Source organism: Monodelphis domestica, chromosome 3 (assembly GCF_027887165.1).
Source record: "Monodelphis domestica isolate mMonDom1 chromosome 3, mMonDom1.pri, whole genome shotgun sequence".
Taxonomy (NCBI): Eukaryota; Metazoa; Chordata; class Mammalia; order Didelphimorphia; family Didelphidae; genus Monodelphis; species Monodelphis domestica.
Genome location: NC_077229.1, coordinates 138,641,824 through 138,663,572, shown reverse-complemented (window position 1 = coordinate 138,663,572; position 21,749 = coordinate 138,641,824). Strand labels below are relative to the sequence as shown.

Below are 21,749 nucleotides of genomic sequence, written 5' to 3'. Positions count from 1 at the left end.
CATTGTTGCTAAACATGAGAGAAGTAAAGCACATAAATTATGTTTACCTGCAGATTTCAAGTTATTAAGTTATTTTGGCATGGGTTAAAAGTATCAAATAAAGCCTTCTATATACGCTGTCATTTCCCTTTAATTCGAATTCTCACCCTTGGGATTCAGACCTTTCTCCTCCCCTCCAAGTCAGAGGGGTTATCACTAATCAGAGTATCCCTTCAGGTCTCTGGAAGAGAAACAATCTTTTCCTGGGTTCCCTCTGGGTAGTCCTGCCTCCTCTCCCATGGCCTAACCACCAGAAGTACTTGGCAGTATTCTCATTCAAGTATTCACAACAAAGGTTGTCCCTTACAAACAGGTTTAATATTAAAAGTTCATTTGTTAGTTTGCATTAGGGAATAAAATACATATTTTAACAGAAATGAAGTTAGGAAAACAGTGGTTAATTTCAATTCCACCAGGTTCTACATGCCTCCGAAGTGCTGGGCACTATGCTAGATTCTTAACCTACCTAAGCCACAAAAAACCTGAAGATCAGTAAGGTAATGTCTCAATCACACACTTAACCTGTTTCTAATGTGATTTCTATAGTAAAAGTCAGGTATGATGTCCAGGGGGTATCATAAGAAAGGTAATGGGGATGTGTTTCTGGATATAAGTAACTTGCTTACTCTCTACACCTGTTCTAAGCTAATGTGATTCATCTTGCTGGGCCAAACACTCCCTCGGGTGTTCAGAATTGGGGGGAAAAGGCCAAGGCAGAAGCTGGTGGCATGTGTCAACAGCAACCCATCCTGACTTCCAAACAGTAAATGTTAGTCCAAATGGCAGGTATTCGATAAATTGAGAGTAGACTCAATATTGGAACAAGAATCAAGAAGCCATCTCTGTAACCTATTACCCTGTGACCTTAGGCAAATTGCTCAAACTCTCAGCTTTAGTTTCTTTATCTGTAAACCAAGGGGTTAGAACCAGATGGCCGCTTTCCAGTTGTAGAAATCTGAAACTCTATGTTGTGTTGTTGTATGTAAATAAGGAATAAAATGCAGATAATTCTCTTTCTAGGGGAACAGCCTCAAAATTCAATCACTTTGTTAGGCAGAGAATATTTTTCTCCAACTTCTATAGAAATAGTCTTTGTGGGCCAATAATCTAGCCATTTACAGACTTATGTGATGATCAGAGCAATGGCTTTCTGTCTTTAATTACACAACTTCCCACTAATCCCATGATCCTTCTCAAGGCATTTACTGTCTATGGCTCAGGTTTCTCTTTCCAATGTGAAGCTAATTCCCATCCCATTTATCTCACAGAAAGGCTAACAGAATTGGTGGAATATAGGTAGTGACATTTAAAATGGAAAAAAGAAAACCACTCACAGAAACTGAGGTGTAGATAGAAAAGTTCTTCCTCCCAAATCCATTGGATATTTGAACATTAAGAAATAGTATAGATGTCCAACAAGATTTCCTATCAGCTCATTGATAACCCTGCAAAATAAAAATCATATTATTTTCCAGGAATTTTGAAAACAATGAAAAGGTTCAACAAGATAGTTTAACAATTGTATAATGCTTTATGATATATAACACACTTTACATATGGTACTTATTCAATCCTAACAATCACCCTGTGAGATTAAGTATTATTATTCCCATCTTGCAGGAAAAGAAATTGAGACTGGAAGAGACCTGCATAGGATCAATGAGCTAGTTAAGTGTCTGGGGCAGGATCTCAACACAGGTCTTTCTGACTCCAAGGCCAGCATCCTACTGACTATGCTCTTATGGGGTATTGGCAATAATGTCTTGCCCTGTGGCTCATGAAATGATCAATCCCCCAGGATCACAAAAAGAATTCCATGAGACTATATTCCTATAAGAAATTACAGTGACAGACAGGGAAAATTTAATCCTGCAAAAGTTAGTTATTTGAAACTCTTCCAAGGTCATTTAGTCCCAATTTCCCCTTCTATTCTGTGCTAAATACATTACTAGCCAAATGGGAAATAGTCCCTGACTTCAAAAAGCTTGCAATCTACTGAGGGAAATAGCTTGTACAAAGATGAGAAAGCCCAAAATACATAAAAAGTAAATAAAAGGTGGGGAATATCCTGAAACTGGGTGTAGGGGAATGGAGAGAATGGCTTTGTGTAGCAAGTAGAACCTGAGCAAAGGCTCTAAAATTCCTAAGCAGCAGAGAATTCCAGACATAGGGCATCCTGTGCCATGGCACAAAGACAAGATGGAATATTGTGTAAAGGGAACATCTACATAGTCCGTTTGGCTAGACAGACCATGGCAGAGCTGGAGGAAAGAAAAGAAAGAAGTAATGTGAAATCAGTCTAGAAATATGAACTGGAATCATATGTAAAGGTCTGTAAATACAAAACAAAAGAATCTTTAGTTTATCCTAAAAGTAAGAGGAAGCCACTGAAATTTGTGGAGCAAGGAAGTGACATGTTCACATTTGGTCTTTAGACTTATCAATTTGACTACTATGTACAGAATGAATTGGAACAAAAAGAGACTGGAAGCTGGAAGGCCAATTCAGAGACTATTTCAATAGTCTAGATAAGGAAGTTACAAGACTCTGAATAAGGGTAATGGGTAAATAGAATGGAGTTGGATGAGAGAGAAGTTGTAGAGATGGAGCTAACAAATTGGAAATGAAGAATGTCTTTTTTGGTTTATTTACTTTTTTTTTAGTTTGCAAGGATTATGTAAGTTGTTCATTATTTCTTTTCTTTTTAAAAATATACTTTTATTTCATTACCTATTTCCCAATTACATGTAAAAAAAATTTAATAATCATTTTTAAAAATTTTACATTCCAAATTCTCTCACTCCCTCATGCCCTCCCCATCCTTGAGAAAACATGCAATCTGAAGTAATGAAAAAGAGAAAATGGGGAATGTGAAGAAGGAAAACCACAAGATGATTCCTAGGTTGAAAACCCAAAAGACATGAAGGATGATAGTACATTCAACAGAAACAGGAAGTAAGGAAAAGGAATGGCCTTAGGGGCAAAGATGAGATCCATTTTGGACATGCTGCACTTGAGACATCCTTTGAACTTCCTAGATGGAAATGTAGCAGACAAATGAGAATTCAGGAGAAATAAGTTTTGGGAACCATCTGCACAAAGTTGAGAAATAATTCTATGGGAAGTAATGAGATCTCTACTAAAAAGAATGTAGAATGAGAGGTCCTGGATTCAAATCTGACCTGACACTTCCTAGCTGTGTGATCCTGGGCAAGTCACTTAACCCCCATTGCCTAGACCTTACCACTGGAGGAGAGAGAGAGAGAGAGGGAGGGAGGGAGAGAGGAGAGAGAGAGACAGAGAGAGAGAGAGACAGAGACAGAGACAGACAGAGAGAGACAGAGAGAGAGAATGTAGAGAAATAAGAGAAGGCGGCCCACCCAGTGCCCATGTAGGTCCACTAATATAGGAAAAACATGTGTAATGATGGTGATATGATCCAGGAAAGAAAGAATTAAGAATTGATCAGACAAGTAAGAAGGGAGCAAGGAATGAAGAATGTCATGAAAACTCAGGGAAGAGGGGATGGTATCACAGTGCTAGAGACTGAAGAGTTCAAGAATGAGAACTGAGAAAAGAATAATGGATTGAGTAACTAAGATCTCCTGTGAAGCCTGCAAGAGATCATTTTCATAGCTTCACAAATCTGGAGTTGGCTTCAGGCAAGTAGTAGGACTGAACATCAGATTTTAAGGGGCTAAAAAGTGAATGGAAGATGAGGAAGCAAAATAACTTAGTACAGACTGCTTTTTCTAGAAGTTAGAAAAGGTGAGATGCAGAATGGTAGCTTGAGGGTATGGCTACATAAAGTGAAAGAGATATGAAGGACCCAAAAAGAGAGGTTAGCCTTACAAGAAGAAAGCATACCTCTTCTGAGACAGAGAAAAAGATGGAAATAATAGGAACTGATGTTGAGATTTGAAATATGGAATTTAGTTAACAGAATTCACAATAGATGGCTTCTAACTATCCTCATGATCAACAATCTTCACAACCCTGACAAAAAGGCAAGGATAGTAGGAAAAGCAGGACAGATTAATGGGAAGAACTATTTGCAGCTTATTCCTTAAGTCATTAATTTAAGAGATATATAAGGCACCATGACTACACTAACAAAGAAAAGTTTGATCTGGTACTGGTTAAGAAATAGAATAGCGGATCACTGGAACAGATTAGATATACAATAATGACAATCTAGAGTATGATAAACCCAAAGATCCCAGCTTTTAGGATAAGAACTCACTATTTGACAAAAAATGCTGGGAAAAATGAAAACTATGGAAGAAACTAGATATAGCCCAATATCTCATACCCTATCCCAAGATATGGTCAAAATGGGTATATGATTTAGAAATAAAGGGAAATACCATAAGCAAATTATGGGAACATAGAATAATTTACCTGTCAAATCTATGGAGAAGGGAAGAATTTATGACCAAACAAAAAGATAGAGAGTATTACAAGATGTAAAATGAATAATTTTGTCTATATTAAATTTAAAAGGCTTAGTAGAAATAAAATCAATGTAACCAAGATTAGAAAGGAATCAACAAACTGGAGGGAAATTTTTAAAACAAATTTCTCTGAAAAAGTTCTCATTTCTCAAATATATAGAAAATACTTAGAGAACTAAGTCAAATTTATAAGACAAATCATTCCCCAATTGACAAATGGTCAAAGGATTTGATCAGGCTGCTTTAAGATAAAAAAATCAAAACTATTGATAGGTATTGATAATCACCTGAAAATATGCTCTAAATCACTGTTGATTAGAGAAAGGGAAATTAAAATAACTTGGAGATACCACCTCACACTTATCAGATAGGCCAATATGATAGTAAAGGAAAATGATAAATGTGGGATGAGGAGATGTGGAAAAACTGGGACACTAGTGCATTGTTAGTAGAGTTCTAAGAGTTATAAAACTCTGCATACTCTCTGATCCAATGATACCACTACTAGGTCTGTATCCCAGATATTTTTTTTAAAAAGGGGGGAGGGGTGTAAGAGAGGGCCTATTTATAAAAAAAAAATACTTATAGGGGGCAGCTGGGTAGCTCAGTGCATTAAGAGCCAGGCCTAGAAATGGGAAGTCCTAGGTTCAAATCTGACCTCAGACACTTCCCAGATGTGTGACCCAGGGCAAGTTACTTAACCTCCATTGCCTAGCTCTTACCACTCTTCTGCCTTGGAACCAAGACAGAAGGTGACGGGTTAAAAAAAAATACATATTTAGAGCAGCTCTTTTTGTAGTGGCAAAGACTTGAAAATTAAAGGGATGTCCATCTATTGGGGAATGACTAAACAAACTGTGGTATATGATGGTGATGGAATACTACTGTGCTACAAAAAAATGATGAGCAGGATGATTTCAGAAAAAGCTGGAAAGACCTACATGAATTGATGCAGAATGAAACAAGCAGAATCAGGAGAATATTGTACACAGTAACAGCAATATTGTGTGATGACCAACTGCGAAAGACTTAGCTACTCTCAGCAATACGATGACCCAGGACAATTCTGAGGGACTTAAGACAAAGAATGCTATCCATCTGAGGGACTTAAGACAAAGAATGCTATCCATCTCTAGAGAAATAACTGTTGGAGTGGGAACAGAGAACAAAGCATATTAATTTTCACATTAGTTTGTGTTTTTATTCTGAGGTTTTGGTTTTATATGAGTATTCTCTCACAACAATCACCAATATGGAAATATGCTTTACATGATAATTTGTGTATAGCCCAGAATAAATTATTTACCATCTCCAAAAGGAAAGAGAGAGGGGAGTGAAAGAGACAATTTGGGTCTTATAACTTCAGAAAACGTATGTAGAAAATTATCATTACATGTAATTGGGAAAATAAAATATCTTTTAAAAAAATACAAAAGCAAGTTTGACTTTCACTGGATATCCCTATAATAAATTTTTCCCTTTTATTTTTTCCACAACCCTATATTTAGAAATTTCTATGTAATTAAAATTACAGAGATCACCATCTCTTTGCTCTTCCTCTGTTTCCAGACTGAAAATCTCTTTTTCAAAGATTACCATGCTTTTTGTCAGTTGTCAGTAAATAGGCACAACTATCCCCAGACAACATTAATCAAATGAGGTGGTTCTCTCAATTTGTATAGGAAGAACAATTTCCTTTCCCAAGTTCAGAAACAGAAATTCTCTGTGCAGGTACTGTTTCCATGATTAACTTTTCTCAGTTCACTATTCAGTAGAGACAATCTTAGCTGTGTATAAGATGACAAGACAGATATCATACCTATTGGTCATTGGAGTCATTCAAAATCAGATTATACAGGCCTAGAGACAGGAGGTCCTGGGTTCAAATTTGGCCTCAGACACTTCCTAGCTATGTGACCACAGGCAAGATACTTAACCCCCATTGCCTAGCCCTTACCACTCTTTGAACCAATACACAGTACTGATTCTAAGACAGAAAGTAAGTGTTATTCAAAACAAAACAAAACAAAACAAAAAAACAGATTACACTTCTTAGAAATAAAGAATTCATAGAATGTAAAGTTTCTTGAGGGCAGGAATTATTTCCTTTTTGTCATTTTATCACCAATGCCTGGCATGTAGTAGGAGTTTAATAAAAGCACACTAAAAGTTGATTATTTCCACCTACATACATTCGTTATTAAATTTTAACTAAAAAGCATTTTTATTCCTATTAGATCAAATATTTTCCTAAGTCTGACTCTTCATTCCACATTTAAATAGTGTTTGGTAGAAATCCAGATATTGCATATGAAAACAACAAAAGCATGTTCAAATGAGAGGACTTTGAAATCTGACCTCATAAGCAAACTTTGACAGACCATTCATGTGCTTAAAAAAATTATTTACACTTAAGAAAACAAATCCCACCTAGGAAAAAACTTGTACTTCTGTGGTTGGTGAAATAATCCCCACATGGATATGATTGGGGATATAGACTCTAAATGATCACCCTAGTGCACACATCAACAATATGGAAACAGGTTCTTATCAAGGACACATGTAAAACCCGGTGGGATTGCGAGTCGGCTACAGGAGGGACGGGGGGGGAGGGAAAGAACATGATTCTTGTAACCAAGGAAAATACTCTAAATTCACTAATTAAATAAAATTTTCAAAAAAAAAAAGACTCCCCACATAAGAGTTTCCTAAGCATTTTAAAATTATTGACAATAAATCAATCATTTTAGTTAGATTATTTAAAGATCATATTCCTGAGGGACAATCAACCCATCTCATTTTTTACATATTCACAAAATCAATTTGAAAAATACAAGAAGACATATTGTATAAAGAAAAAGTTCAAAGACACTTTCTACTACAACTAAAATGTGCTACTGAATAGTGTATTATCAAAATGGTAACCATTTTATAGCAAAAGTCCTTAGTACGCTTAGATTCATTAAGTTGCATCAATAAGGAAGCAAAGAATGCAACATTAGTGCAAGACAGTTACTTGTTCATGGGAATAACAGAACATTCCAAGCAAGTACTCTCTATTTTTAAACTTTTATCTTTTTAAAACTCTTACCTTTTGTCTTGGAATGAATATTATGTATTAATTCTAAGTCAGAGAGTAGTAAAGGTTAGGAAATTGAGATTAAATGATTTGCCCCAAGGTCACAACTATGAAATGTCTAAGGTCAGATTTGAACTCTGGACCTTCTTTCTGTTTCCAGGCCTGGCTCTCAATCTACTAAGCCACCTAGATGCTCCTAAAGTGTTCTCTAATATTTATAAAGACTGAAAGGAGAGTAAAGGGGAGAAAAAAATTATTAAATTCCCAAAGAAACAAACAAAATAAAATAATACTTACGATCCTCCAATGATGTAGTTGAATCCCAGAATGACCCAAGGTAAGTAACAGGCCTAAGAAGAAATATACGCAAATAGATGAGCAGGCTAGCACCTCATCAGTCACTACAGGCAGGAATGGAACTCAACAAAGCCTTTTTGAGCATAAAAACCACTTCTAAACTTTTTACATCATAGAAACTGAGGGTATATATGGGCAAAATCATTATGTATGTAATCTTGACCTAGGCCATGTACATGTGCATGACTTGTAAACCTCCTGATTGTGGTTTGCTGTTCTTTAACTGAGGAGAAAGAGTGAAAGAAAGCCCCAAAAGCACATTTCCTTGCTCATTACATAAGCACCCTGGGAAGCAGTGTCCAGGGGCAGGAATTATTGAGACTTGAACACCAAAATGGTGAAGTGACTCATCCCATCCCAGAATATCTGAGGCCAGAGGAGCTGGGGCCAGAGCCCCATTTTTCTGACACTTTACTGGCCTTGCTTCACTGTTTCTGTCTTGGAAGATCCCCTTCATCTCTTGGCTCATAAGTGGTATTTATAGTACACTTTGTACTTTTCAATGGAGATGTTGTTGACTGGCTTAAAACAAGCCATTTCTACTATGAACTAACTATACAAAAACAGGCAAGTCACCTACAACCCTCATTTTCAGTTTTTTCAATTGTAGAAAACAAGGGGGCTTCAATAGTTCTATCCCAGAGCTGAAGAGAAACAAAAGTATATCCACCCCAATCATTCATTTCATGGTTAGGCCTGAAACCCACACAACTGTAATCAGATAAAAGGAAAACAGGAGCCGGGAAAAGCTCAAAAACAGGATTTTAAATAATGAAGCATTTCCTCCTACTTGGATTTCTACAAAAGAAACCTTTCCTGCATTCAGACAAATTGACCTTTTGGTGAGGTAAAGCACCTACTACCTTTTGCTCCAACAGGTGTTATCCATATTAAAGTAGCATAGGAGTTCAGACAAGATTAATCTCTTTTAAGTAGACTAAATAAATAAAATCAGACACTAGAGTTTTCTGTAGTATATTGCTCTGTAGTGACCTCTTCTGGAGAAGCCAGAAACTAGATCTCAGAGCTCAAGAGAGGAAAGCTGAGCCCTCTATCCAGAGGGGTGAAGGAAGAATAATTCCCTCTTCAGGGAATGTACCTTAAATCGTGTTCCAAACCAAAATGATACAATCATGTCTCTGTTTAGCTGGGCCCAGACATAGAGGACTGACATGATCAAAGGAATCATCAGCAACTGCAAAAGAAATCAGACATGTAAGGCCAAGGGAAGAAACAGAGGGACTTCACAAAGAAATCCGGCTAGGTCTTGACTCTCTCTGATGCCTATCTGGCTAGAACTTAACCTGATGAGACACCCAAGCATCTCAAAGGTGGTACTATTTTTGATAGAAAATGAGGGAACACACATACTTCTATGCTGGAATGCAAGGAGGAAAAGGAACATTATTCAAATATAGTAGTTTTAAGATTTAATCTTTGAAAGTCATAATCTACTTATTTTTTAGTCTATAAATAAGCACCCATCTTCTGTCAGTCAATAAAGCATTCTTATACAGCTTCCCTATGCCAGGCACTGTGCAAAGTGCTACAAATAACAAAGAAGGGTCAGGGGGAAGTAACCCCTGCTCTCAAGGAGTTCCCAGTCTAACAAGAGAAACATGAAAAAATACCAACAAGATATATGCAGGATAAACTGGAGATAATCAATAGCCATATGCCTGATCAAAGAGGAAAATGAAAGGATTAGTAACCAAAAGCAATTTAAATACTACTATTGCAGGGAAAGAAAATCTCAAATCTCAAAATGAATGCCTCAATTCCACCAGGCAAGACAAGGTAAGATACAACACAACTACCTACTTTCAAATGGATTAATCCACATAAATCCATTCAATGGATACTTTATCAAACAAGAGCTATGTGGGAGTGGGAGTGGAAAGGGAGGGGGCGACCTGAAACTCACAGCTGGGAATATCTAACAAAGACACAAGTGACATGTTAAGAGAGAGAAGAAAATGCATACTGATGATTTTGCTAGCAAGCAGGACAAATGCTTTCTTCAAAATTCTACTCCCTTTCTTTTTCTACTTGAAGGACATTATAAGCATTATGTCCATTATCTTAAGAGAGAGCTAAAGACAACACAAGGCAAGAAACAGGCAAGTAAGTCCCCAAAGCACTGTTTTAAGTATCACCAATTTTCTCATGCTAAATGCTTATTTGGAATCAAATGTTGTTATTTTAAAATCCCAAAGCACATACATGCAATATACAAGCAATTCTTCTGAAAGAAGTAGTTAATATGTTAATCTTTGCAAACAAGTAAGTATTGTTAATGGAGGTACTTACCTGCATGTCCATTACTAAACCAGTAATCTTAGTTTGTATAGTTAAAGAAAACTCAACAGGAAATAATGGGCATAATCAAATCTGATCTCGTTATTGGTTTCTGGTAGCTGGTGGTAGTGGTGGTGTTTTTCAATATAAGGGTTTTCCTTCACAGACTCTGAGTTGGAAGGGGTGTGTCGGGGGTTTATCTGGTCCAAGACATTCCTTTGAAGCATGAGAGTGAAATTAAGAAGTGAAAAACATTTTCCAAAGTTCAGTTTGCTTAAAATTGTCCAAGCACATACAGTTTGCTGCCACAGTCTGTGGTGACTCTTCACATTTTTAAATAGACGCATCAAGAAACAAGCAACAGTAGAAATGAAGTGCTTTTATGTACACAACTCAAATCTGCCTAGCCTCTGCCCTCTCTTCTAAGAGTTTCAGCATTTCTCTCTCAGGCAGAGAATGCAAGTGCTCATCCCTCTGGAATGGGGACTGCCAATGCTCCTTGGGGCTGTGCTCATTATTGGAACTTCAAAGAGTGGCTACAGTCAGAAAGCAACTTCCCAAAAAGAAGGAGAAAAAAGACCCAACAGGGCCCTATTTACTGGCTCTCTTCCAAGCTGAAAATGGAAGTTTAAAAACCCAAAGGCAATTTTTCTTGCTGCCAGCCTCACCAACTCTGCACAGGATCTGAACCACTGAGTTCCTTCCTTCTGCTGATCTCACCGTCTGTCATAAGGACTCGGAAGCTGGAGGGCCCGGCCTGCTGACAATTCTGTTGATGCAAAGAGCAAAGCGGACTCCATGCTGTCCTTTTACGGAGATGGGTTCTTTATTGGAGGGGGGGGCTTAATTACCACTGAGTACCTGAAGCCGAGGGCAACAACGTAGTGACAAAAGGGTGCTGATTTCAGACTCTATTTCCAAGATAACCACAGTTTCCAAAGCTCCCTTAAGGTATCGCATCTCTTCTTTCTGCAGTCAATGAGCTGTCACACATGAGAACACAAAGAACAGGAAGCAAGAACAGGAATGAAACCCACAAGAAAAATGCAAAAAAGTCTCACAAAGGAAAGGGTGAGAAAAAAGCATCACAAGCTCTTCTCAACCCTGGGGTAGCTTTTAAGAAGAGGCTGGATTAACTAGCAAGCAAAGAGACCAACACTGTGCAGGGTTTGATGAAATCCTGTTGGATTTTCAAAACACGAAAAGGAGGGGCTCATTCTAACAAGGAAAATAACGACGACGAGCAGAAGGATACAACGATGCAAATCCAGTTAAAAAGGAGCATGAACATATAGTCTGCTGGCCTTCCATCAAAAGCCCCTGAAAACAAAAAACAAACAAATTCAGATTTCCAGATCAAGAAGTGTCCTGTGGCAAAAATAACAAATAAATAAAAGACCACATTTCCAGAATAAATAAGGGAACAAAAAATAATGGTGGAAAGCCATACAAAGAAAGTCAATTTCATGGGGGTGGAGGGAGGGGCAGGAGAGAGACTGCTGAATAAAATGAAAAAGGGCTAATTTAAAATAAAGCTTTCAGTCATTTTAAATGATGCGGATATATAAAACCCCAAACTCAAGTCACTGCAATAAAGTCAGCTCTGGTTTCCCATCTGAATTTCAATACAAAGCTTTTGATGCACTGCCCTGGGACTAAATCAAAACTCTCTAAGGATAATCACACCAAGGGAGACCATAGGGATGAGAGATGGGGAAAAACTGCAGCTAGCCAGCATTAAGCATCACAGAAGATGTACTGGACAAAGTCCAGAAGACTTAGAGTCTTATCAAAGCTTTGTCACTAACTAGCATGTGCCCTCAGGCAAGTCACTTGACTACTCTGTATCTTAAAAGTCTCCCTTGTTATTTTAAGGGACTAGATTAACAACTAAGGTCCCATGTTTCTCTACAATTATATAGCATATAAGTATCAATAACTACATTTAAATAATTATTATCATTTACAAAGCACTTCCAAGTATGCTGTGTCAATTCCTCCTTACAACTATCCTGTATGATGGTAGCATTATGTCCATTTTAGAAAACTGAGAATTGGAGAAGTTTAATGACTTGCCTATAATCATAGAGCTAGTAAATGAAAAGTCATGGCTTGAATCCAGTTCATCTGACTCCCAAGTCCTATATAAGGCAGTATGCAAGGGTCTTCCAAAAAGCTAGTGGCCATATGGCATGTGCCAGTCATTCCACTGTAACTGGGGCAACGTGTGATCCTAGAATAAAATCAGTCTTCCTTTTACAAGAGGTTTGTGTTCCTGAAAGTACTGGAGGGGTAAGGAGGGAGACACACCAAGCAGAGAAAGAACTAGGTTGAGGGTAAACAGCAAAATATTTCTTTAACAATATATGAGCTTAGAACAGCTAGGTAGCACAGTGGACAAAGCTCCAGGCCCAGAGTAAGGAAGGCCTGGGTTCAAGTGCCCTCAGATACACCTAAGCTGTGTGACCCTGGGCAAGTCAATTAACCCCAATTGCCTAGCCTTGCCGTTTTTTCTGTCCTATAATTGATACTAAAACAAAAGTTATGGATTTGAAGGATTTTTTTAAGTCTTAATTTAGTACCCTCAAACCTCAGCTCTAAAAAATCATTCACTGATCCTTCAAAATCCATGAAATAAAATGCAAATTCCGTTATTAGCAAAGTATTTCCTAATAAAAGGAACCATTTTAGTGAAAACATTTAACAAAGAATTACTATGTTCCAGATGTCAATCATTTTTTCAAATATGGTAGCAATGTCATATCTACTACATTTTGTATTGTGAAAGTGTATAGAGGCTTAGAAAATTTCTCTAATGTAAGAAGGGAAGTGTCTTCCTTATTTTGTAGAATCAAGAACCAAAGAAATAAAGAAACTTGCCCCAAGTCACACAGCAGGTTTATGTCAGAAACAAGACAAGGCCTGAGACACTGATTTCTAGGCTAGGGTTTATTTCATGTCACTGGAGCACACACCCAAGCTTGTCCTGCCACCTGTAACACTGCTCACACATACAACTCCTCTCCTACATTTGAGATGGAGGTCAAAAATCAATGGAACAAATAAAGGGCTAACTTAAAACAAGCCTTTCAGGCATTTTAAATGATGTAGATACATAAAATCCTAAACTTAAAGTCATTCCAGTATGTCAGCTCCCTTCTTCCACAGGGAGGTGTACCTACTACAAAAGGTAACTCGTTCCTATCAGCCAATTCTATGATGTATTATAATTATAATATGATATGTGGCTAGCACAGGGCCTAACACATAGCAAAGATTTAAGCTATGTGGGTTGAACTGAATTTTATTAGTCATAGCAGTAATAATAATAGCATTTGTGACACTTTTAAGGTTTGCAAAGGTCTCTCTTTATGTTATCACATTTGATTTTTAGACACCTCTGCAATGGTAGGTGCTGCTAATGATTTTTATAGCAGAGGAAACTGAAGCTTGGCAGAAAGTATCTTGACCAGAACATACTAGACTATTCCTGATTACAGGGAATCTTTAAGGATACTGAAAAGAAAGTCAGAAGGAGATTTATACTCCCAGCAGAATCCAGTCTACACTACTGAGCACTGGTCTCTTCTGAATTCCTTTGTTTCCCCTCAACTGCCACATTGCAGTGTATGGTATTCCAACCACCACACTGAGAAGCCTAACGACAGAATCTCCTAGTGATAAAATCTAAGTCCAATGGGATTTCTGAATAAAGGCTTTGAGCCTTTGAGATAGCTTTCAATCTTACAATTTTTTTCTAAGACAACTTCAGATTCAGAGTACTTAAGACATTGTAATCACACAAACTGAAGAAACTGACATTTTAGTTACTTGAGTGAATTAAAACTTGCAAATTAACAGATCTCAAATTGCAATTTCCCATTCAAATCAGAAGCCTCATAAATAAGCAAGCACCCACACATACTGAGCACCTTAAAAATTTGGTCAGGCTGGTAAATATTCAGGAAGCAACACCTGGGGCTGATAAAAATTGCATCAAGTTCAATTTACTGAATCTAGTATAAAGTACTGAGCTGGAAGACAGAAACCCTGAGCTCTAGAAGTGACTGTCCTAAAAAAAGCTATATAGTCTTCAACAGGCCACTTAAGTTTTCTGGATCTCAGGGGCAGCCAGGTGTCTCAGTGGATAAAGTGCCAGGTCTGGAGATGGGAGGGTCTTGGGTTCAAATCTAGCCTCAGACAATTCCTACCTATGTGACCCTGAGCAAGTCACTTAAACCCCAATTGCCTAGCCTTTATCTTTACCACTCTTCTGCCTTGAAACTGATACCTAATATCAATTATGAGGCAGAAGGTAATGGCTTCACAAATAAATAAATAAATGAATTTTCCGGACCCTAAGTCCTTCATCTCAAAAATTAAAAGACTGAACAAAATGATCTCTTAGCTCTTCTTCTAACTCTGACTCCTTATGCGATTTGGTGGGGAATCATGTTTGCTCACTGACATTTGTGGCTAAAGTCACCTTTCAATTAGTCATGCAAATAGGTAGGGTACAACTGCAAAAAATAGAAGACAATCAAAAGTACACTTGTCCTTAAAACACATTTTTTTTTCCCCAATAGATATATCTAATTAAGTATAGGTCGGGTTTTTACATTTCCTGAGAAAATACTGGCTGGGTAAATAGAGATGGGCCTAAACAGGCCAAGCATACTAGGAAAAGTCAGTCTGGAATTAAAAACTAGCCATCAATAATCTACCCAGAAGACATGTAAGTACTGCTAGCCGAAGAATGGATTTTGAGTTGGAAAAGTTCTTATTGGTCATCCAAAAACTATTCCATGAAGGGAAACAAGATGCTCAATAAGTATATGCCAGGGGACAGGTATGCCAAATGACTATCATTTTTAGTTCAACATTGATATTTTTTTTAATTCTTTCCTTCTGTCTTAGTAACAATTTTAAGACAGAAGAATGGCAAAGGCTAGTCAACTAGTAAGTATCTGAATCCAGATTTGAACCCTCCCTACTCCAGGCCTGGTGCTCTATCCACTATGCTACCCACCTTCCCCATTCAACACTGATATTCAGAAGACCTTTTGCCATCAAACAGCTGTGCAACCTTGGACAAATTACTTAGTGTCTCTCTGAAGTTTCTTCATATGTAAAATGAGAACCTGGATGAGCTGGAAGCTCTTTTCCAAGGATTAAAGTTCATGACAGAATATGCATATATGTAGAATGACTGTAATTCTATCTATACATTTTAATAAAAACTTCCTATTGAGAGTATCAGTTTAAAAAAAGTTCAACATAAACTTTTTTCCAAGTTTAAAATGTTAAATGGGCCTCATATTTCCCTAATACCAAAGCTGTAACTCCCATTTTTCAGTGGCATAAACTTTATATTAGAATCAAGGGCAGTTCAAGATCCTCAATCTATATCCTAAGCTAAAAGTCATTTTGTTTTAAGAATATAAAAATTCTGAAGTCAATCAACCTTTTCAAAATAATTTAGGTTTAACAGTCAAATTATTTTCATATTTTATCAGAGTAGTATCGATTTATTATCTCTTAACATAAGCAGCAATTCACAAGAGCACAGAAGAGTACTAGGGGGAATACAATTTAGTGAATAGAAATTTTTTGCTGAAGGTTTTCCCAAGCAAGGAGCTAAGCTGAATTAAGTTTCTCTTTAAATGACTTCCCCTTAAAACTATATCTAGCCTTAATTATCCAAGATGCTTCACCTTTCCCCACACCAACCAAAAAAATGTGACAGTAAAGCAAGCCTACCCATTTACAAATAAAAGATCAACATTAAGACAAGCAATTTTTCTCTGATATAAGGCATAATTTAGGTTTTCTTCCTAATTGCCCTCAATATCCCAATCAAAGAAGAAAGCGTTTGGACAGATTTATTATGCAAAGACCACACTGAAAAGCCCACACCCATATGGAAATCATTGTAAAGGAAAACATACCTGTTTCTAGTCGTGTAGAATACTGATATAAGAAATACAAATTCACCAAATAGAGAAATCCAGTTCCTGGGCCAACTGGGAAAAAAAAAGTGGCAGTGACTGGCCTCCATATCTGTTCAAATCAAAACAAAGATTTAAAAACATTAATAAGTTTAGCTCATTCTGAAACAAAGTAAAACCAAAATTAGATGCTGGCAGAGCTCTCTCCCCTAATGGCAATAAGCATACTACAATGATAAGCACTCTCCTATCTCAAGAGTTGAAAGAAACCATTAACAAAGTCAGACATGTAGCACAGTGGGTAGGGCATGGAATTTATAGTCAGAAAGGCCTGTGTTCAACTTCTGTCTCAGAAACACAAGAGCTATGTGACTCTAGGCAAGTCACTTCACCTCTTGGCCTCAGTTTCCTTATCTGTAAAATGGGGATAATAATATGACCTACCTCACAGAGCTAGGATGAGGAACAAGCAAGAATAATAGGTTTAAAGTGCTTCTACAAACTTCTAAGTGCTATGTAAGTGGTAATTTTTAAGTCTTCTCTTAAGTCTAAGTGCTATGTAAGTGCTAATTTTTAAGTCTTATCTTATGGATACCCAGGTTTTTCCTGGGATCCTATAAATCCAACTTCCAAATCACTGAGGAGTGGTAAGAAGAAACCCTATTACTTCCTGGGCAGGCTTTCTCCAGGTCTAATAACAATAACAATAGTAATATTTCTATAGAACTTTAAGCTTTGTAATGCACTTTACAAATTTATCTCATTTGCCCCTCACAGCAATCCTGTAAGAGAGCAGACTATTACCACCTTCATTTACAAATAAGCAACTAAATATGGAGAGAGGCTGTGACTTGGGCAGGATTGCACAGGTAGAAGTAACTGAGACAGGAGGATTTCAACTCAGATATTCTGGACTCCAAATTCAGGGCTCTCTATTAACTAACTGCCTTCTAGCTGCTGCACTTCTCAATTCAGAGTGGACTTGGAGGGCAAGGAAGGGAGAGAAGTTCACTAAAGTAAGTAGACACACAAAAATTCATTCCAGGACCTATGTGTAGGCAACCCAGAATTCATATTCATATAGTGCTTTAAGATTTACAAAGCACCTGTATACATTACCTCAACAACAAAGTGAGGTATTAGCAAGTTTCAAAAAGGCCACCTACAGTAGATGCCTCTACTTCCTCTCTCTTCTCACTCTCCTCTTAACCCTTTGCAATCTGGTTTTTAACATTATCATTCCACAGAAATTGCTCTCTTCAAGTTACTAGTGATCTTGTAGTTGCCAAATCCAAGGTCCTTTTCTCAATTCCCATTTTCCTTGACCTCTCTGCAACCTTTGACAGTGTTAATCATCCTCTCCTCCCTGCTCTCTCCTAGTTCTCCTCCTACTACATGACAACTCCTGCTCTGTTCTTCTTTGCTGGATCCTTCCCCAGATTGTGTCCGCTAACTGTAGGTATCCTTCAAGGTTCTATTATGGACCCTCTTCTCCCTCTGGACTACTTTATTTGGTCATCTCATCAGTTCCCATGGATTTGATTACCATCTCTATGCTGATGAGTCTCAAATCTTCCTTTACCACCCCAGTCTCTGCTGACCTCCAATGTTGCATCTCCAATTGCCTTTCCAATATGTTGAACAGGATGTCCAGAAGACATCTCAAACTCAATAAGTACAAAACAGAATTCATTATCTTTCCCTTAAACTTCCCCTACCTCCTACCTTCTTTATTACTGTAGAAAGCAATACCATCCTCCCAGAACTTCAGACTCATAACCTAGGGATCATCCTGGATTCCTCACTAAATCCCACACTCTCATACCCCAGTTGTTGCCAATACCTGTCAATTTCACCTTTGCCCCCTTTTTTCCCCTGACGCTGCCACCACTCTTGTGCAGAACTGCATCACCTTATACCTGAATTACTACAATAACCTGCAGGTGGATCCACCTGCTTCATGCCTCTCCCCATTCTAATTCATCCTCCATTCAGCGACCAAAGTGATTTTTATAAAATGAAGGTCTGATTATGACATTTCTCTACTCTGTAAACTGCAGTGGTTTCCTAATTGCCTCCAAGAGCAAATACAAAATGCTCGGTTTGGCATTCAAAGCCCCCCATAAACTATCCACCTTCAACCTTTCCAGTCTCCTTACACCTTACTCCCCAACCATACTCTTGGATCCAGTGACACTGGCCTCCTGATTGTTCTATTAATAAGACACTCCATCTCTTAGCTCCAAACATTCTCTCTGGCTGTTCCCAGGCCTATAGTGCTCTCCCTTCTCCACTGACTACTGACTTCTCTGGCTTCTTTTGAGTCCCAATTAAAATCCCATCTTCCATGGGAAGCCTTCCCTAACCCTTCTTAATCCCAGTGCCTTCTCTCTTTTAATTATTTCCCATTTATTCTGTATATAGTTTGCTTTGCATATATTTGATTCCATGTTGTCTCCCCCATTAAATTGGGAGCTCTTTGAGGGCAGGACCTTATCTTTTGCCTCTTTTTGTATTCCCAGGACAATGCCTGGTAGATAGTAGACAGGCATTTAATCAATGTTCATCAACTGACCATTTACAGATGAGGAAACTGAGGCTCTAAGAGGTTACGTGATTTCCCCAGAGTCATACATTAACATGGTAATTTTTCAAAGCAGAGTTCTAACCCAAGTCTTCCTAACTTCAGGTAAAAATCAGCAGACCTAATCTACCATTCTGTGATGTCTCTCAACTAAATATGATATAGAAGCTAGACTCAGCTTCAATGGATCCTCACAAACCACCCTGACTGCCTTTGCTAAAGAGAACAAACAACAACTAAATTAAGCAACTTTCAATACCAATGAACCTTGGGAAACTGGAGGGCCAACCAGCCCAGTGAGGCAGATTCAATTCTGCCTCCACATACTGGACTGTGGTCAGCTTGGCTGAGGGAAGGGATAGAGAATAGTAATAGTTCTATCAACTGATATTCCATTTCCCACCCCCCTAAGTTGCCACAAACATATTGGGGGTTGCCAGAAACAAATTGGGTTGGAGGGCTCCTAACAATATTCTCTCTCCAGGTTACAGAATACCTGATTACAGAGATTATAAGTTAGAAAAGGCCTCAGTATAATAGACTGATATGTGCATATAGATGATCTACAAAACAAGAATTTCCTCTACATATCTAATAAATAAATCTGTGTCTGAAGAACCTCCAGTGTAAGAGAATTCATTACCTCCAGAAGCAGCCCATTCCACTGTGTTAAAGCTCTAATTGTAAGGAAAATGTTCCTAATAATCATGCCTAAATCTGCCTCGTTGAAGCTGTAATCTATTAATAAGCATTTATTATTGTTGTTGTTCAGTCGCATGCAACTCTTCATGACCCTATTTAGAGTTTTCTTGGCAAAGATACTGGAGTGCCATTTCCTTCTCCAGCTCATTTTATGGACGACAAAACTGAGGGAAACAGAGTTAAGTGACTTGCCCAGGGTCAAACAGCTAGTAAATGTCTGAGGCCAGAGATGAACTCACTGACTCCAGGCCCTGGCGAGATACTCCAACCATCTAGCTGCCAAACATTTAAGTATCAACTGCCAGGTATTGTGAAAGGTGCTAGGAATCCAAAGACAATAATGAAATATCCTCAAGGACTTATAGGCCTTCTGAGTTCAATCACACATATAGGTACATACGAAACACAGACAAAGAAACCTTGGGGTCAGAAAGGAGACCAGAAAAAGTCTCACACAGATGTAGAAGGTGCTAAGGCTTGAAGGAGTCCAGGCATTCTAAGAAGTGGACAGAGAGTGTTCCAGGGACTGAGGACAGCCAGTGTATAGGCACAGAGACATAAGATGGAACGTTCTGGGGAAGAAAAGCAAAGCAGCCACTTTGGCTGGCTTATGGAATGTATGTAAAGAACTAACACTAGAAAAGTAAAATGAAGTTGAAAAGAGCTTTTAATTCCAGTTTATTTCTCACACATCCTTCTCTAAGTCTTTCAAATACTCAAAGATAGCAATCATGCTCCATCTAAGTTTTCACTCTCAAAACTAGATAGCATTAGCTTCTTCAACCAATCCTCATTAAAATCTTTATAATGGGGCTGTTCGCTATTCTGGTCTCCCTTCCTAGGACATTCTTGAAGCTTAGTTATGTGCTGAAAATGTAACAACCAGATCTCCCCAAACAAAATACATACTCTAAGTGTGATCTCACCTGGGGAAAGTATAATGAGGTCATTACTTCTCTAGTTCCAAGCAAAACACTCTTTTTAACAGTCTATAACTCACTTAGCTTTTCTAGCTACCATATTATAACTACTGACTCATTCTGGGCTTATGTTACACTGTGACAAGCCACATTTGAGTAGGAGATTCGTGGTCGTTGCCTCTTTTGGCAAGCTATATCATCCATCATTACTTGGTTTAGAGAGTGAGTCTTCCAACACCATTATCTTCCAGGAATTGGTAAAGAATGTTGAGAGAACAACAATAAAGAATAATAAATAGTAAGAAGACTGGAAAGACTAGAAAGGACAAGGTTATGAAGGGCTTTAACAAACAGAGGATTTTGTATTTGATCCTGGAGGTAACAGGAATTCACTGGAGTTCATTAAAATAAGAAAAAAGGTATAGTAGGTACAGTAAATAAGAATGCCGGGCTTGGAGTCAAGAAGACTTGAATTTAAATTTAGCCTGGGCAAGTCATTTAACTGTGTGTGTGTGTGTGTGTGTGTGTGTGAGAGAGAGAGAGAGAGAGAGAGAGAGAGAGAGAGAGAGAGAGAGAGAGAGAGAGAGAGAGAGAGAGAGAGAGAGAGAGGGAGAGAGAGAGGAAACTAGAAGTGTAACAGTACTTGTGCTTTACGTTCCCAATTTCCTTTACTGTTTGTTCAAAACAGTTCATGGTCAAGAATGTTTAAAAGGAATCCTATTGTTTCTCTTTCATGTTGTTTTTTAGGTTATTGTTCACATTAGGAAACAAACTTTAGGTTGCATCTCCTTGGGGAATCTCACAACTGTACTAGATTATAACTGAAACCAACCTTATGATATCTCTACAACATTTCCTTCTCTTAATTGAGCAGAAACAAAATTTTAAAGCTAAAAGTAGCTTTCTGGTCCAACCTGAGCACTTGACATATAAGGGTCCTAAGGCTTAAAATCCAAAGTGCTACTGCCTTCCGAGTCCCAGTGGTTTTTCTCCAACACTGCCACTTATATTATGCTACATTCTAGGAAATTATCAAGAGTCTGACTTTGGAAAAGAAAAGAGGGGAAATGACATTAAAGGAGATACATTACCCCTGCCACCTGCAGCTAAAACCTTTCATATGAGCTATTATTAGGATGTGAGCTCCTTGAGACTAGCTCCTTGTCTTACTTTTCTATTTGGTTCCTCAGTGCTCTGCACATAGTAAGCATTTAATAAATGCTTTTTTCATTAAAGATACTGCCATAATTCTTTCTGACAAGCTTTATAAATGCTAATAGATACCACAGTACTATTTTTTGCAATACAATGTGCACCTGCTATTTAGAACTCATAACTGTTGACATTTAAAAAAAAAAAACTTTCCCC

At 37.9% G+C, this 21,749-nt stretch overlaps 1 protein-coding gene across 2 annotated transcripts in view; it reads right to left on the bottom strand.

Moving 5' to 3' along the window:
• The window catches only part of DERL1 (derlin 1), a 38,399-nt gene that overhangs the window by 8,110 nt on the left and 8,540 nt on the right, over positions 1-21,749 (bottom strand). For both annotated transcript variants that reach the window (XM_001370311.4, XM_056823142.1), the window contains exons 2-7: positions 16,176-16,287; positions 11,483-11,547; positions 10,240-10,266; positions 9,029-9,124; positions 7,870-7,922; positions 1,374-1,484 (exon numbers count right to left, since the gene is read on the bottom strand). In XM_001370311.4, coding sequence (XP_001370348.1) covers positions 1,374-1,484; positions 7,870-7,922; positions 9,029-9,124; positions 10,240-10,266; positions 11,483-11,547; positions 16,176-16,287 — 464 coding nt within the window. The remainder of the gene's footprint in view (positions 1-1,373; positions 1,485-7,869; positions 7,923-9,028; positions 9,125-10,239; positions 10,267-11,482; positions 11,548-16,175; positions 16,288-21,749) is intronic.